The sequence below is a fragment of the Drosophila teissieri genome, chromosome 3L (assembly GCF_016746235.2).
Source record: "Drosophila teissieri strain GT53w chromosome 3L, Prin_Dtei_1.1, whole genome shotgun sequence".
Taxonomy (NCBI): Eukaryota; Metazoa; Arthropoda; class Insecta; order Diptera; family Drosophilidae; genus Drosophila; species Drosophila teissieri.
Genome location: NC_053031.1, coordinates 12,066,460 through 12,084,876, shown reverse-complemented (window position 1 = coordinate 12,084,876; position 18,417 = coordinate 12,066,460). Strand labels below are relative to the sequence as shown.

Sequence of the window (18,417 nt, the reverse complement as noted above, 5' to 3'; positions counted from 1 at the left end):
ATGGCCGCATACGAAGTAATTTCCAAGTTAACTTTTCAGTTGAGCGCTGGAACAGCTGAAGAACGCGAGCGTCCAGATCGGATCGCCATCCGATTCCGTTTCAGATTCAGCTTCAGATTCAGATACTCGTTCTCATTCTCATTCTGATTCTCGACTTAAGTCGCTAATTGTCGCGCCAAGTGCTCCGCTTTGTGTGCTGACCCCAAACACTTGTTGACATCTCAACATCGCGCGTTGGGCAATTCCGTGCCATTCGTTGGTTATTTAGTGATCTAGTTCGGATTTTATGACCGCTTCTTCTGTGAGATGGATTCGTGAAGTGCATCTCTGGGCAGTAACCGCAGCGAGATACTTTTTACACACATCTATAAGATAGAACCGCTCGCGTATCTAATTCCAACGGTCACGATTACCTATTGGGATTCGGATTGGGAGTGGTGGAGAGTGAGCTTTGCGGTGCAAAAGTTTCCAATCATCAGCTGTTTGGGGAGCTTTGGGGTTTATTTTCCCCCATCTCCAAGCTGAGAGCACTGCACTTTGCAGAACGCGTGAGAGAGAGAGATAAAGAGAGAGCGAGAGAGTGCGAGAGATAGCGGGAGTGGGGCAGGTTTTATCAGCTTGAAGTACGATTCATAGCGATAAGGAAAAGTCGGCGGCGGGTGTCAAGTCACTTACACAATTTATCGCTTCTTCGCCTTTGCGCAATCGAATGGAAAAGCGGTTTGCATTCCATTCCCGGTTGAATTAGAAGCCGGACCACCAGCCGGACATCATGAACAAACTACGATCGCTGCTGCCCGGTCAGCACTCCGGCTCCAATGGAGCATCCCGGCACTCCGTGACTCTGGAGCCGGAGATCGGATTCCAGATCACCATCGACAATCCGAAAAACAGTGATCAGAGCAAGGGTTCCACGGCGGTGCCCGAACTCAATGTCCACCTCATCGCCGCGCGACATCTGCCCTCGCTCTTCGGCTTCAAGATCGTCCAGGGGTATCTGATAAAGGTAAATTAGTGCTAATTAGTCACGATATGAGACATGCCTCGGAAATAGCCGGAGATAAAGGCACTCAGTTTGACAGAAAGGAATATTGCTTTGATTCTCAGCCAAGTTGATAAGCAAAAGAGTCAATATATACCAATATGCAAACAGTTTTCACACGGCAGACAATTGTTTCCTTGTAGTACTATGACACAATTGAACAAAGAAACTCTGTTCTAATAAAAGAAAATGTATCAACTTTGTAAGCAATATTTAAGCTTTGAAGTAAAAGCATTTAATTTGACAGGCAAGAAATAAAAACAAGTTCTTCTCCAAAGGCTGGATGAGTAAATCTAATAGGTACAGATCTTTCTTGCAACGGATGAGTAATCAACCTTGATATCACATTAATACAACTTAACAACTAATTATAGTAAGCGTACATTTTTTGTGGCCAGCACTTGAACAAATAAGTTCTGTTATATTTTGATGTTTAGAAAACATGCACGATTTTTTATTTCAAGATATGCTGCCAAATAAACAATCAATTGAGATCAAATGAATTTAGTCCGATATTAAGTGTTAAGTTATTTTCTTATCTCACTTCGAAGATCGCAGCACATGCCATAATTTATTTATTTTGATATCAAAATATTTATCGATCCATAGGTAAAGCTATTTCCCGGATCGAAGCGCTTGGACAGCAGTATTCAGACGAATACATGGCCAAAGTTCAATGAAAACTTCAAGTTTCCCCTGGTGCCAGATATCAAGTATGTGCGAAATACAAAGAATTAGCAATATTATCATTCAAAATATGTACTAATTGCCCAGATCCTCCATGAAGCATGTGGCTCGACGTCCCATAAATGGACAGGCAAACAGCGCGGATCCGGAGCCAGAGCAACTCTTCTCCGGACAATTTGTGGTGTTTACGGTTTACGCCCTGCTGGAACTACCGGCCACAGTAAGTTGGCCATAACTAGCTCACTAACGTGGATTAAATTCCCTTCCTACCAGAACTTCAATCGCTTTAACAAGACATACCGCTCGCTGAAAGACAGAAGCACCAGCTTCGTGCAGCGTTTCGTGGATCCCACTGCGAGTGCTCCCAGTGAACCAAAGACTGAAGCTGGAGGAAAGTCGGGTGACCAGGGAAAGGGGAAGAAGAAGTCCGAGAGCTCCGCCCGGGATGCGATGCCACCGCTGACCATCAGTGAGTCGCGCCGGAATATAGGTAATGTAACAAGATCTATAGAAATTAGTTAGAAGAAGCTGAGCACCATTTTTACTGCATACTTTTGGACAAATTTCAAATTTCTCAATAAGTTTATTGGCTACATTTTGTGCTAGTAAGGGATATATTTTCGTTAATGGGAACTAAATATATAGCATACTATACCATAGTTGAAATCTATTTAAATCTTCCATTCGTACATTTGTTTTATCTTGCTGTCATATATAATATTCTTTAATATTCCCTATGAACTAAATATATGAAGATACTTGTTTGCTGTTCAGTATGATCAGATTACTTTCTGCTATAGCATACTATATAATGTTTGATTTGTTTTTAGATCTTTCATTGGTACTTTTGTTATATCTTTGATCTGTATCTTCTGCATCTCCACCTCAGGTTCCGTCACCTGCTACCTGGAATCGAAGCTCTTCCAGCGCAACAGCCGCACGGGCTGCTATTCCACGGAAGAGCTGTGGCTGCCCATAAAAGATATCACCACCACGGTGGCCAAGTCGTCACCCAGCAACAACAATGTGAGTAGGAAAACATGTGTAGGTACCTGACCCAGAGCATTGCCAAACAAGTTCACCCGAAATTGGTGTTACAAAACAAAATGCGACACTCTCGGAGCCCCAGAGTGTTTTCAAATGTAATGTAATGGAGATGTGTGCGCCTTAATTGTGCAAAGTGAAAGCTTCCCGTTTGCTCGGGAAAACCACACAACAACACAGCCACTATAAAATTTAAATGAAAGCAAATTTTTTAATTGCAACCAAAAAAAAAACAAAAAAATGAATTAAACACTAATGTGCAGGCTGAGTCAATATTATGCCGGAAAAAATGAATGGAAAGCCAACCCTTCGGGCTTTTCCCCTTACCCAATGTGGCGATATCTGAATCACCTATATGTTTGAACCAATTTTCAGTGTGGGTCAATTTGGCTTTTATCTTATCACCGGCAATGCGATTTCAATTTGTTGACAAACCTTATGAATGCCTAGCTTTTAAAGCCCGAGTGGGTAGCATATCGTCAGAATTTTGTTTACGAAATGCAATTATTGATTTAATGCCTCAATTATGAGATAAAGAAATAGTTGCAGTTTATTGGGATAAATTTCTCTGATATTTGCCATGTCGATTGATTTCAAGTTAATTAGTAATATTATTTTTCAGTTGGTTAACTCCACCAAGGGTGTGGTCGAGCTGGCCCTCGAGGTTCGAGATCTCCTGGAATGCTTGGAATCAAGTGAGGATACCTCACTGCCCCCTGCCACGCCAGCAAACACGCCCACTACGCCCACGCCACCTGCCATCCATGCGGCCAACAACTGGCAACGGATGACCGCCGAAGTGAAGCGGAAGATGGGCATCAGCAATGCGGGCAACAGCGACTCCGGCAGATACCTGCTCCGGGTGACCACCACACGGATGCGCTGCTCCAACAAGGTCAAGGACGAGCTGGAGGCCACGGCGAGCTCCGGTGTGTATGTGAAGACCACGGCCTTCGAGCACGGCATCTACATCGATGCCTGGAAGTCCCCCATCTTCTTTCCCTCCCTCTCCACCAAATGGGACGATGGCTCCGGCGAGGGAACGATAGACATTCCCCTCCAGAGGCTCGATCAGTTGGAGGACATCGTGCTGCGCATCACCTTGGCCACCAAGAAGATGGGCAAGAAGCTGGTACTCGGCACCGTCATAGTCGGCGGAAATCAGGCTGGAGATACCGGCTCCGAGCAGATGCGTCTCATCCGGGAATCGCCGCCAGGTCAGCGGGTGGCCGCCTGGCATTGTTACCACTAAATCGAACTCAGAGCTACACTCCAAACTAAATGTAAATAGCAAAAATCTTAAGTTAATTGATTTAGAAATTCCTGTCTGCTGTATGCATTTGCTTTTCGATCGTTAAAAATATTAAATTTAATTGAATGAATTGCAAAATACTTCTTTGGGAAAGTTTGGCTCATTTCATGAGTGTAACACCATGAAGTGTAACACTTGGTTTACTGCCCGCACTCGATTGCTAGCAGTGAAAATTATTGTGCCTTATTTATTTTCTGGAAATTATTTGCTTAGAATGGGTATTGCAATTTAGTAGCAGAGTTTAAAGAAACCCCCTAGCATTCCCTCTAGCTGAGTAATGGGTACCTGTTAGTCGAGAAACTCGTATCGATTTTCACATCTAGCAACCAAGGCTTAAATCCGTTTTCTAAGCCTTTTCTAAGCAGCTTGAAATGAACTTTTATGTTATTGACCTAAATTCGTTTTCATTTACATTTGATATAAAAGCTGCGATTAAGCATGCACCTTCTAAGGACGACAGTCTCAGTGAGAACAGGAAACTCAAATAAAGAATCCTCAAGCTGTTTTTAGCTAGATATTTGGATAAAAAACGTTGAAAGCCATAAATTCCTCGAAAACTCCATATACTATTGTAGTAATTGTTCAAAAAGTATTGTAACGAATGTATATGTATTACAATTATTATAATCTTCTTGTCAACTTTTTGCATACTTGTCCTACTAGCTGAGTAATGGGTATCTGGTAGTTAAGCACAATTTTTCTATGGCGTACTCTCCAGCTTTATAAAAAAGTTATATTATTGATTATTAAGTAGCGAAGATTTCTGGTTAAATAATGTGCTATTTAGTTTTACCACTCCCATTTTTCTCGGTGTACTAGCACCTTTCCCATTATTCGCATTTCGCAGAAATAGTGTAAGCATTTGTGCGTCTGCCTGGGATTTTCGAGGCGATCCGCACATTTTTCACCCGGTTCCAGTCCACTGTGCACGGCCAACATGTGTGTGGAAAAGTCAACGGCAAACGCGACGTTTTTCAGCTCGCCGCGGAGCGTTGGCGTTTGCCTCGCTCAGTCGCAGTCTCAGTTCTCGAGAAGACGTCGGTTGGATCGGATCGTAACGGATCGGATCGGATGGTATCGTATCGGATTGGATTTGGATCTGAACGGAACGGAATACGGTATACGGAATACGAAACGGTTGGGCTTGGAGGGGATACGGGTTGTTTACGCGGAGTTTGCGAGGCGACATCCGACATCCGACGTGGTTCTCCAATGTAAAAATAACCATTTTTTGCTCCAATATGTGTGCGCGAAACGGATTTTGAAACATTTTCGACAAAAAACCCCGAGCGATACAGTAGTGTCAACCAGGTAATCGTTGGATAAATTAACGCTAAACGGTTGACAGTTCAATATTCAAGTCATAAAAGCCAAATGTATGGGCCAGTTAGCCGTGTTTAAATGCAAAGTGCGTCGGGTTGACATGTGGATGCGGATTGGTTCTGAAATGATCCAAAAGAGTGCACCCAAGTCGCTAATCGAAGTGCAGCTGAAGGAGACATGGTGCCAAGTGATAAATGGAATTAAGAATAAAAAAATGTTTCATTCATGAAAACAATCCGCGTTCACATAGCCACAAACACCCATGAACGCAGATGTATTTGGATCTGCACGCATGCTATTTTACACATGCAGTCAAAAGAATAGCAATTAAAACGCATAAAGAAAGTTTATTTTGTTGCATATATCCCATGAATCATACAAGATTCCCCAAAAATAATAGTGCCCTGTTGTAGCGCCTAAGGAAACTGCCCCCAATTAATTATGTTTTTTGGTCAGAATTTATATCTTTGGGACATTTAGTTCCCCAGAAGACATTTTTGTGGTTGAAATATTCGGTTGTCTTGGAAATAAATTATGTTAATGAGAATTTGGAACGGAAATGTTTAGGGAACCAGAAAAGAAAAGCAGAGGTGCGAATATTTAAAACACCTTTTCTAAAATATTTTGGAAGCTACTTCACAAAAATCATCTGTTGACTTACATTTATTAGAGCTTTTACCAATTAGGCTGAGATATTCAAATAATGCAATATTATCTGTAATATCGACAGAGGTATTTAATTCTTATCTGCTTACATCCATCATGAATCGAGTGATGATTGATTGATCTACGAAAAAGTGCACAGTGCGTTTGTTTATCAATCTTGAAGATACATATGTGCTATTATGCACTGCTATTATTTTGACCCCATCTGTTGGTGTGTTGCATGTGTGTTTAAAATGCATTTAATTCATCTGTGGAAAATTGGGTGTTCTGGTGGAGCGGCGGGTGGCAGGGGATCCACGGATGCGTGGATGTGGACTGCTGGTTGCTGGATGCTGGGTGTCTAGGGATCGCCGGGATGTGGGGACGTGGTGATCGTTGGGCGGAGGCAGTTCGTCGGCGTCTTTGCGATGCCATCGATGTCGATGAATTTTGCATTTGTGTGTGTGTGCCGTGGATGCAGTGTGCGTGGATGCGAAGCATGATTTCATGATTTATTTCCAACACTTCCGCTAATACTCATGTAGCCGATGTCGCACAACGGACTTAATGCCCGGCCGATTACAAAAGGCTGACTAATAAATAAAGCCAGCCAAAATCTGTGGACAATACCAAAAGCCCAAATGGCCAATAGCCCAAATGCCCCATACTGCCCACGAACTGCCCACTTAGTCGGCAGATAAATAGGAAAAACAAAAGCCAGCGACAGCCAACTCGCAGCGATTTGGTTTTTTAGTAGCTGGTCACGTCATTAAAATTGCATTTGGTTAAACGGGCCCGCGGACATGCAACACACACACACAACTACACTTGATTGGCCATACCAGACATTGTGGCTAGCCGGCCAGAAAGCCACAAAAAATATATCAGCCAGCTGCACTGCGAAAAAGTTCTATCGGTTGCGAGGAAAGACAGAAAATTCTATCTTTTATTCCATCCCATCTGATTCATCATGAAGTTGTTTTGGTTTTCAGATAAAACAGCAACCTTTGCATAATTATGATAACAATAAGTATGAAATCAAGGATATGAATGCTCACTTTATCAAGTTTTTAATTAAGCACACAGCTTCAATGGCAGAACTCTGATTCGTTTACTAGGAAACAAAACAAAATACTAACATATTTGCACGGCAAATAGAAAATAGTTTTACATACAATAGAAAAGGAACTTTAAATCTAAACTAAATGAAGAAATATCAGACCTTTTGAATGATGTTTCCCTAATATTTCTCTTAAAAAGATGACATAAATCTATTACTTTAAGTAACTGCAAAAGCATCAATTATTTTGGGCAGTGCAGAAAACTCTAGTCTCGATAAGCGGCTGGCCAGATCCAAATTAGTACATTTTCATTCATAAAAAATCGTGTGGTCTACTCCGCAGCCATTTAAGGCCGAATAAAAAAAGTGAAAAATACTTCGACCGCATGCCGAGTGGGCGTGGGCAGTGGGTGGTGGGCGGAGGTCGGTGGGTGGGCAATCCACCTTGTTTGCGGAACTGGTAAACACATCATAATACACGCAATTGAGTGCCCCTTACTCACCTGTAGGAATTCGACAAGCTGGTCGGTCACTGGATACGCAATGATCGCCATCTGGGAAATATTATGATATTTATGAGATGCGTACTCGACCCCGTCATATTTGCCTTTTAATCGCACTTTGTCAAGGTGAGGCGGTTGTTCGGGGGCGGGACAACTACTGCGGTTTGTTTATACGGAACGGACTGGAGGGGAGCGGTATGAGAGCGGTTCGGGAGCGGAGATGGGGGCTGAGGTTGTTGCTGCTCTGTTTGCTATGCGGACGCATCGCGATCTAAATTAAGAAGCAGCGTCGCTCGAAGTACACACAAATGTACATAAACATTGTGTTTGAACGCTGGGGTGGACATTTTAGTAGTTTTCAAAACCGATCATTTCAGTCAAATCAGCAAAAAACGAATATCTTCAGTTTTAATATGCGTTTTGGCGTTAAATTAGCCTTTGCAACTGCCAAAACGTGCAAAGTTTGGCGAAATATGAAACCTTTGATGGACCAACCATCAGACGAAATCAATTGAAAGCTGTATAAGCAAACAAAAGTAGAGAACTATTGAGGTTTTTTTTAGCAAACAAAGAAGAGTGTTTAAAATAAATGTGTTTAGGACTCAACTTGCTAAACATATACAATTTAATAATGCTTTTGATATTTATGTTTATACAGGAATAACTGTCTAAATTTAGAGACTGAGGTTCTATTATTATGCAAAATATCTTAATTAAATACCACCTCCACTTTCGCTTTCTTCACTTGAAACCAAGTGCAACTGACTAAGATGTCTTGGTTATCTGACCAAGAACTTAACTCTCTCATAATATCGTTTTCCGAAATAATTTACAAATCATTTTGTTTACTCGTAGATGACGTCACATGGATTTGGTGGGGAAATGTCCGCTGCGAAGTATAAATCATGTGTCGTCAGGTGTGTTAAAATAGTTTCTAGTGGTTTTGTGGTTTGTTGTGTTTTGTGATGGATACAACATCAAACCGGCGAAAAGATTCTTCACGCATCGCGAGTTACTCAATATTGGATGCTTATAAAACTGAATATATATCCGCATGTTTGTTCTGTGGGCGCTGGATGTATTTCACATTGTAAATAAATCACATCGAACGATTGGTACAACCCAAAGAATTGGGTTCAGTGTCTGGGCTTTGCGCTTTATTGTTGCACCGATTTTATTGGAATTTAGCGCGGCATATAAATGGCCAATTTGCAGCAACCTGGCCGGGATGGCAGTGTCGAATTTGGTCATTTGGAATAACCAGAATGCCGAATGTGGGAGCGAGGATCGTGCGATGCATTCAACTGGTAGGTTGTCCCAGTGCATCTGACCTTATATGATCGCTAGTAGTTGGGGCGCTACTTGGGTATCTGAGTATCTTAGTATCCCAGTATCTGAGTATCTCAGTATTACAGTATCCAGTATCTCAGTAACTTAGTATCCGCGTATCTCAGTATTCCAGTATCTGAGTATCCGCGTATCTCTGTATTCCAGTATCCAAGTATCTGAGTATCTGAGTGTCCGAGTATCTCAGTATCTCGGATGTGGCCAAGATCCAGTGTTGACGCAAGTTCAAAGTACATTGTACTTGTTCGCTTGCTTCTGGGTCTACTTAAAATTCCGCGGTGCAGTTGGAAAATGAAACGAATGAGATACAAAACCAGACCTTTCATACCAAACCCACTTATGCAGGAAAGCATAGCATCAAAAGCACTCGGCACAGCCATGTATATGTTTTCAATATTTTTTTTCGTTCTCCCAGTGGTTCCTCTGTTTGTAATTACATGTACGGGTATGTAGCTAATTAATTTCACTTTTTTTAGATTTTTTTTTTTGAATCCTACCCACGCTTTTGATCGCTTTGGGCTAAGGTCCCAGACAAGTTCACATATTTGCTTTGTAGTTTGTGGCCAAAGGCGGCCGCTGAGATAGGGAGTCGGGTGAACGAACAGATTCACCAGACTCATCAGATTCAGCAGATTCACAATATATTCACTAGATCCAACATCATCGGCATTGGCATCGTTTAATTGTGCAGTGCGTGGGGGGCACTCTTTATGTTTTTTTGGATGGGTCTACTTTGACGCAAATGACTCGCTTAGTCAGGGTAAATTAGGCACTCAAAAGCATAATACCAGTACAAGTACAGGTTCAAGTGCGCCTATGTGGTATTATAGGGTATTATATAATTTAATTGGGTTATCCCAGAGTGAAGAGCAATTTCAATGGCTGCTATGTTGAGTAATCCCAATGGGTCAGCATAAGTGTAGGAAAAGACTTTCAAAGAAGAGGATTCCAGATAAATGAGAATATGTTGTATAAAACTATAGCTATTACTACCTACTTTATTATGCTTATAGTGTAAAATATCGAAATCTTAGTAGTAAATTAGTAGCTGCTGTAAGACGATAAACTTAATCAAGTTGAGTTCTTTAATAAAACTTTGTTATTTGCCTAAAATTTAAATGAACTACAAAGAATTTGTATATGAACAAGTTATGAGTCTGAAACTCCAATTCATTTTATAGAATTTCAGTATCAACAAGCTATGAGAGTCTATAATACTCATTATCCAATTGAATTTCAGAGAGTTCAAGGTTAAGTTCAAAACTTGAAATCCGTATGCGCTTCTGGAACACCCAAATACACACATCAACCAAGACAATCCACTCACCCACATTTTATTTCTATTCGCAGTGCAGTTGTCAGGGTCTTTGGATTCACGGATACACGGATTCGATACGGCGGTATATGAAATTACCGATCGATTTTCGAACGAGACAACGAGTAAAACCAGAAGCAATTGAGCATGAAAGTGGTGTGCTTGGTTTTTGAATTCCTGACGGTGGTTCAGCTGCTGGTCGAAGCTCAGGTGAGTGTATAAGTCGATCAAGCACCCCCACTTGTCGAAATCGAAATAGAAATCGAAATCACAATCACAATCAAAATCGTAAATTACGTCAACCCGAAGCAATTCGTTTGGGAACTGCGAACTATTTACGAGTATTCACGAATGCAAGGTCAATTACCGCAACCAAATTAGTCGCACTCTCGTTTATTTGTTTTTTTTTTTTTTACATTTTTTTTGTATATTGTTATATCGGAATTGGAATCGGAATCGGGTCCGGAACGATATAGTTAGTTCTCCTTGAGCTTGAGGTGCACAGAGCGGTACGCATTTCCGCATGATTTGATGGGAATGTTTTGGTTTTCCATTTGTGAATTTCAGTTTTCCGATTTTACAAGTTTCCAATTTGCCCCTGACCTACGTCGATTTTCAAGTGAGTCTGATTTATTGGCACCTCATTATGCGAACACAGTGTGTTGGTTTATTTGATTCGACTAATTTCAGCTGTAAACATGGTCATTAAAATAATTTAGCTACTCAATTCATTCACTAAAATCTCTTGATTACCCCGTTCTGTTCGCTGGAACGATAATAGCTTCCTGTTTTTGCAATAAACCAGATGATTAGGTGAAAGAATTTGGTAGCTATTTGAATAAATGAACTATTTTGTTGCTGGATTGTCATTTGAGTGTACCGGTTATGCTTATTTCCCAAGCATTTTTAGAGTCAGTCATTGAACTAATAAAACTTTTTGAAGCCGTCGTTAATTTCGAATCTCCCTTTAAGGTCAGATGGGCCTTAGAACTGATGCCGCATAACTATACCTGGTACTGAAACTAGCTCATTAACTTTTAAATAAAAGTTTGCCATCTTTCATGCAGAATGTTTGTAAACTTAAGAATTCTTGTAAGCTGTAGCTTAATGATAGTGTAACATCTATTTAAAACATAGACTTACTCAAATTCATAACAGAACTATAGTTATGAATATTATTCACTACCCATCAGTGACTCAAAATGGATCATGATCGCCTTTCCATTTACATGTATGTAAATGCATTACACTTTGGCGGTTGTAAAACTTGGCCCATTTCCACGATAGACGAGGCACCGGAAAGTGTCCAGTTCCAGGGTATCTGGCAGCTGTGGGACGTTGGTGAAGAGGTTAGGGCAGGCAATCGGATAGGTCGCTCCTCGACAGACGTCGAAGCCTATTTTAGACTGGGACGACTGGGATGCAGGGATCCGCCGGATCGGTCGGCGAAAAGCGTGAGTTATTTATAGAGCGGCGTCGCCTGGCGTCGCCAGGCGTCCCATTTGGAACTGGAGCTGGGACCGTGGTGCACCATGGTATATCGCACACTTTCCTCGGGGATCGCACTGCGAAGGCAGACACGAAACTGTCGAGTGCAATGACACTTCAAATAAAAAGCGGCGACATGTCTGATTTATAGTGGTTGGATGCGGATGACGATGAGGAGGCAGGAGAACAGGGAAGCTGGGCAGCGAGTGTGGGCTCCTTGAGGGCAGTAGAAGTCGTAGGGCGCAGATCGCATTTCACACTCGACCCCGCAGTAAAGTGGGAAATCCAAAACCCAATCTCTCACACGTGCATATTCCAATTGTTTCCATCTATCCATCAGAGTGGCTATGTGCAGGAGGCGAAGCGGGAGATTTGGGACGCCATGGCTCACCATAGCCGCCATCAGCACCACCACGGATCATCGCATTGGGTGGATGGGCGGCGGGTGCACCGCATGCGGCTGCCCCACCCACAGCGCTGGAGTGGGCGGCGGCGATCGCTTCATCACCACCACCAGCCCTTCAGCCGCTGGTCACAGTGGTCACCCTGCGACGAGGAGTGCGTCCGGCGGCGGGAGCGGTACTGCAAGGTGAAGCGCAAGTGCGGACACACCAAGCACGTGGAGCAGAGCAAGTGCAGCCAGTGAGTAGCTTAAAATAAATATACATTAAATAAATATACAATAAGTTTTTATAATATAATTTGTTGGAGATTAGGAGCGAATCGGGTTCACATGAATTCCAATATATTATATTGGATATTTATTATTAATATATTTCCTAAATTTGAGTTGCATTTCTTGAAGTGTTTTCAAGTTGGTCTGGCGCAAATTAAGAGTTCATAAGTATATTGAATTATTTTTAAACCTATTTAGCACAAAGTCTAGCACTACAGTACATGTGCATTTACGAGTATGCCTATTTATAGCATAGCATTGGTTCACACAAATATTAAGAATATTTTTTAGGCCACATTTTTTAGTTTGTTTATTCCTACAAAGTTCTAATTTAGGCAGCGTCTCGCATTACTTGCCATACTTTAGTGTGAAATACCTTCAGATCTTGAGTATCTTTTCATACTGTTCAATCCACAGTTGTCATCCTGCACCTGCGATAAAGTGGCAGACGCCGGTAATTCTGGATGATAGCCACATCCGCGAGAGAAACCCACCGCTTCCGCAACCACAGCCACAACCACAACCACAACCTCCTCCGCCTCCGTCGATAATCATCAATGCGGCGGCTGCGGCGTCAAGTGGCCCCACCGTTGATTATCGCCACACGGAGTACAAGCCCCCACCGAACTATGCTCCACTTTATCCATCAACACATCCACCTATTTATGCTCCAACTTACCCGGCCGCCCAACCTCCAACCCACCCACCAACTTATCCGCCAACTCATCCACAAACTCCTCCAACAAATCCCAAAGAAGTGGTCCGCCACCTGCCAAAATATCCGGGCCAAGATATATTTAGCGACGAGGATGTGGAGGATGAACCTGAACCCGAAGCTGACGAAGACCTAATAAGTTCCGATGAGCAAGGTGACTTCTTTGTGCTCAAACATCATCGCCACCGAAGAAGGAAAAATCAAGGAAGGCCCTCCCATAGGAAACCTCCAAAGGAGGAGGACTATGATGACGAGGACTTTGTGGACTTTGGCGAGAGAAAGTCACTGAGACACAAACACTTGGGCGACGATACCAGTGTGGAGGGTGATGTTTTCCAGTACGAGGACTTCGATATGCCAGACACAATGTACGAGGATTCCGGGGAATCGGAGGGGGAATTCCGCAACATCAGCTGGGTGCAACCAGCCAAGGATGGAATTGCTCTGAGGCGACGCAGGGTCTACTCCAAGTGGAGCAGGTGGACCAAATGTTCACCAAAATGTACGACAAGGAGATACAAGTAAGTTAATTTACTTTGATGATTTTATGATATAATGATGATATTTACACAGTACTTGTGCATATGTATATTATCCCAGAACACAAAAAGATATAGAGATCAAAGAAATGTCTTAAAAACCGGCCCAACCGATAAACAATGACAATTTAAGATCGTTCTTCACACAATAAGGTCAATAATAAATGTTTAACATCTCCAGGAAATGCCGCATCATCGATCAGTGTGGCCGGGAAGTTCTCCGGGAGATCGCCTACTGCTACACGGAGGGCAGCTTCTGCCAGCAGTGGCTGCAGACGCAGTTCCAGAAGACCCCAGCCTTCGAGACGAGACCGGGACCGGGGTCACCAGCCAATGCGATGCGAAGGATGCAATCGGAGCAGCCGGAAAGGTCCATGAATGACCTCAACTACATAATGACGGGAAAGGGTTACCGAGGACCGGAGTACACTCCCCTGAAACTGAGCTGCGGCATTGTTCGCAGCGGAACGGGACGGAGGAGCATGTCCAACATGCTGAAGATCATCGGAGGACGGGCGGCGCGCAAGGGTGAGTGGCCGTGGCAGGTGGCCATCCTGAATCGCTTCAAGGAAGCCTTCTGTGGGGGCACCCTCATTGCTCCTCGTTGGGTGCTCACCGCCGCTCATTGTGTGCGGAAGGTTCTATTTGTTCGCATAGGTGGGTTCTATATTATGACTTACGGATTTCGAAAGTTACATCCCTTTGGGTGTTTTAGGTGAACACAATCTCAACTATGAAGATGGCACGGAGATACAGCTCAGGGTGATGAAGAGCTACACGCATCCCAACTTTGACAAGCGTACGGTGGATAGCGATGTGGCACTGCTAAGGTGGGTTTGGAGTTCATAGTATAGTATTAATATCTCATTGAAAATGAACCTATTTCACAGGTTACCCAAGGTGGTTAATGCCACCACTTGGATTGGATACTCCTGTTTGCCGCAGCCCTTCCAGGCGCTGCCCAAAAACGTGGACTGCACCATAATTGGCTGGGGAAAGCGTCGCAATCGGGATGCCACGGGCACCAGTGTGCTCCACAAGGCCACCGTGCCCATCATACCGATGCAGAATTGCCGCAAGGTCTACTACGATTACACTATCACTAAGGTATTGCCTTACGCATAAAGATTTAGTTACGGAATACTTGATAACTTTTTGTTTTAGAACATGTTCTGTGCCGGACATCAGAAGGGGCACATCGACACGTGTGCCGGAGACTCGGGAGGACCGCTCTTGTGTCGAGACACCACGAAGCCCAACCATCCGTGGACCATATTTGGGATCACCTCATTCGGCGATGGATGCGCCCAGCGAAACAAGTTTGGCATCTATGCCAAGGTGCCAAACTACGTGGACTGGGTGTGGTCGGTGGTTAACTGCGATGGCAACTGCAAGATGCACTAGCATCTGGCATCCCGGTGGGTACTTAGTTGACATGGACTTGGGTCCGTCAAGTTGCAGAGGCTGTGAAAAACTAATTTACACTTTAAGTGTCCGATCCGTGGGAGAAATCTTCGCATGATCACCACATCACAATTATTATGTGCTCATTTTTAACTAGAAGTTGCAAAGGAACAAAGTCGATTGTAATGTAGACAACCAAATATTTATGTAATTAAACTCTAAATTATCTACTAGATGAAAGTGTCTCCCATGAAATCCCTTAATATAGTTACAATTCTTACTTTCCTAATGTACATAACTGAACTCCTTATGTTTGATGCTAAAAAGATACTAATCAAATGATTAATTTATTTTTTAAGGTAAACATAAGTACAGTAATCGTAAGTCAAAACAGGAATCTGAGATTTAAGATTGTAATATAATAAATAAATCTGAAGACGATATATGATTGAAAGCCATATGAACTGTAAAGAATTTGAAATGGTAGTAGCTTGAATAGACTACATATAACACTCAGATCCTCTAAAGTGGAAATATATTGGCTTAGCAAGGGGCTATTTCCCCTGTAGACGTACCAAAGAATCACAGATATGTATATTACTTATTAGTTTATTATATTGGTGTTAAATGCTGCACAGTTTTGCTTCCACAATAAAACTATTTAACGTGATCCCTATACACATTCTTTTTTTACTACTACGAGTACACAATGAATTATAAAAACAAACGATCACAATAGAGAGGTGAGTGCGTGGGCACACATGCAAATAATGTATCTGTATAAAAAACATTTCGTATAAATTGGTTTATTGGTTCGGGTATCCCGGCATCACAGCATCGCAGCTGCCTACTGCTCGGCAAGGACATAGTGAAGTGCCACGGACGCCAGGAGGACCAGCAGAGCCACAGCGATTCCCACCATGTAAAGGCTGCGCGAAAGTTCTGGCTTTGGCATCGAGCTGGGCATAATCCTAGAATCGTCTGTGCAATCAGCGTCTGCCTTGCCATGGTTGAAGTTCGCATCATCCGGGAGTCCCTCGGCTTCCACGGAAATGGTCTCTGGGTCCAGCTCTACGTCCAGGATCTGTTTGGCCTGGGCCACCACAACAGTGGGTGCCTCGCCACGGAATAAGTACTCGGAAAACTGAACCACTGCGCCAACTGACGTACTAGGGCCCTCTGAAGGCAGGCTGAAGAACACTCGTCTGGGCGGCTCACTAATGTATAGAGCTTCATTGGTCACATAGGGATCGGTGAGTCCATCGCAGTACACTTGAATACGAGTTATCAGCGAGCGCAGCACATCGTCGCGTACGAAACGCTTAACATCTGCTATACTGTTGCGTGGACTGCAGAAAACTTTTGTGGCAATAATGCCGCTCATGTGCAGCGTTCCACTAAACTCGCGCACCTTGATGTCCGTCGGTTTGCTTAGCTGGCATTTCATTGGCAGCACGATGCTCGCTCGGATGGGTTCAGCGCCTCCGATGAGTCCTTCCGACGCAAGCTGGGGCAGGGAGTCAGTTGTGTTGCTCGCGGCACTGGCCGTGCCACCTGTTGCTGATGTCGGTTTCAGCTTGTCCACTTTTGCCTTTTTCTTTTTGATATAGGCCTGCAGATCGATGGTATCCTCGACGACTTCGTTCTGCAGGAACACCTCACTGGCCAGCAGGTTCTTGCGAATCGACACAATCATGCTCTGGAACTGGTCTTCGATGTTGACGCGACGCGATGAATCCAGTATGGGCAGCACATCATCGAAATCGTAATTGCAGTCCAGCTGAATCCACTCGAAGGGCTTGTCCACAAACCTGAACTCCATGTTAGAGAAAGTGCCGCCGCTGTCAAAGGAAATACTCATATTATATTTATGTTAGAAACAGCCTGAGTATAATCAAACTACCATATAAACATTAACAATCCTAATAGTTAACTAACACATAAAATGCATTCCAAGAAATACAAAAAACACAAGGACAAGGATAGCAAAGAAAGTGATTATTGAACATAGAACATAAGTTATGAAAGTACAAAGTTCTCAACTTGTTAGTTACCATATGATGCATTTTATGTTTGCCGTAAAATACGTTTTTTTGCAATGTCTAGTTTTAAATTGTAAGCGGTTCGTTCGGTGAAAGAAAGAATACACAGTGAGACCCGTATCTGTGATCAGGCATTACGTTTCTGATACTCACTTTCCATAGCTGTAGTTCTTGCAGAGCACCTTCTTGTCGGCCAGCGAATACGAGAGGAATACGAAATCAGTCTGTGCAATGTCGGTGGTGTAGACGCCAAACGCGCTGTTGCTTTTCAAAAGCAAGCTAAAAGACAAGGAAAGTGTTAGTTTCGGATGGAGATTCTTCTATTAAGTTATGGACTTACTCGTAGATATCTGAAAACAGCTTTTTGGCATTCTTAAATTCGGCGCTCTGTTCATTAACTACATCGGATCTTACTGAAGACACAAAGATTCCTGCAAAGATAGGCAATTACTTAATAACTATCTCTAATTATAGGTAGTAAATCTTGGAAACTCAGAAGTACAAATATGAATGACTAGTTTGTGTATTTATCACTTAAGTTTCATTTTTGTCCGTGTAAATTAATTACCTACGTTTCCAGTTTACATTACTTGTTTTACTCCCTATTATTAGTAAATTATAGATATATTAACGTTGTAAGATCAAAAGTAACAGATAAAACAGGCGAAGGGTTGGATAGCAATATACCGAAAGGGTTTGTCTAAAGTTCCCCGGCTAAAATACATCTTTACATAAATAATATTTCCTGACATTCTATGATGTTTTCTGGGTAGGGCAGATAAAACTCCAGGGGCAGCACGCAAACCCACCGATGACGTCAAAGGACCCGGGACACATTTTGCTAGCGCTGAGCCACTGGGAGGCCAACGCCTGTGAGTTGATGTCCGAGATCGTGAGCCGGACGTCCGCCAGGTCCTCCAGATCCGCATCCTCCTCGTTGTTCCTGGCCAGGTGGACCACCACGCTCTTGGTGAGGTCCGCTTGCTATCGTTTTCCATTTCGTATCCGGATGAAACCAGGGGAAAGTGAAAGGGGAGATTCAGTTGAGCCGTGGAACCAAACAAAATCTACGTGGCGAATGACACTTACATGGCCCACGATTATCCCGTACGAGAACTGGTTCTCCTGTGCGCATTTCTCCAGGTACAGCTCATCGTGTTTGCTCAACAGCACTGTGCGCATCGTGGAATTCGGGCTTTCTGTTTATTCCGTAAATTTAATGTTAACTATATGTTCGTTCCGAAATGACCAATTTTTAGAGCTGGGTGCACCCCC

General features: G+C 43.1%; 3 protein-coding genes across 6 annotated transcripts; 2 read left to right on the top strand and 1 right to left on the bottom strand.

Moving 5' to 3' along the window:
• The first annotated feature begins 50 nt into the window (after positions 1 to 50).
• Positions 51 to 4,121, top strand: LOC122617334. 2 transcript variants are annotated; one of them, XM_043793161.1, is made up of 6 exons: positions 51 to 1,006; positions 1,652 to 1,755; positions 1,817 to 1,949; positions 2,024 to 2,219; positions 2,619 to 2,755; positions 3,396 to 4,121. In XM_043793161.1, exons 1-6 carry the CDS (start codon positions 773 to 775, stop codon positions 4,023 to 4,025), a joined length of 1,434 nt encoding a protein of 477 aa, XP_043649096.1. In that variant the 5' UTR covers positions 51 to 772; the 3' UTR covers positions 4,026 to 4,121. The 2 variants fall into 2 exon arrangements, with proteins under 2 accessions (XP_043649096.1, XP_043649095.1); XM_043793160.1 differs by having other exon boundaries at positions 55 to 1,006; positions 2,003 to 2,219.
• Positions 4,122 to 5,127: 1,006 nt separating this feature from the next.
• LOC122615685 lies at positions 5,128 to 15,543 on the top strand. Of its 3 annotated transcripts, none has more exons than XM_043790733.1 (8): positions 5,128 to 5,396; positions 10,319 to 10,488; positions 12,107 to 12,408; positions 12,860 to 13,678; positions 13,878 to 14,353; positions 14,412 to 14,526; positions 14,587 to 14,803; positions 14,861 to 15,543. In XM_043790733.1, exons 2-8 carry the CDS (start codon positions 10,426 to 10,428, stop codon positions 15,098 to 15,100), a joined length of 2,232 nt encoding a protein of 743 aa, XP_043646668.1. In that variant the 5' UTR covers positions 5,128 to 5,396; positions 10,319 to 10,425; the 3' UTR covers positions 15,101 to 15,543. The 3 variants fall into 3 exon arrangements, with proteins under 3 accessions (XP_043646668.1, XP_043646666.1, XP_043646667.1); XM_043790731.1 differs by having other exon boundaries at positions 10,314 to 10,488; XM_043790732.1 differs by lacking the exon at positions 5,128 to 5,396 and adding an exon at positions 9,280 to 9,408 and having other exon boundaries at positions 10,314 to 10,488.
• A 147-nt stretch (positions 15,544 to 15,690) lies between these two features.
• On the bottom strand, positions 15,691 to 18,417 carry LOC122615686 (protein odr-4 homolog). The gene is made up of 5 exons (XM_043790734.1): positions 18,232 to 18,417; positions 17,952 to 18,126; positions 17,483 to 17,573; positions 17,296 to 17,421; positions 15,691 to 16,941 (listed from the first exon to the last, which is right to left on the bottom strand). The coding sequence occupies exons 1-5, from the start codon at positions 18,322 to 18,324 to the stop codon at positions 15,948 to 15,950; spliced, it is 1,479 nt and encodes a 492-aa protein (XP_043646669.1). The 5' UTR covers positions 18,325 to 18,417; the 3' UTR covers positions 15,691 to 15,947.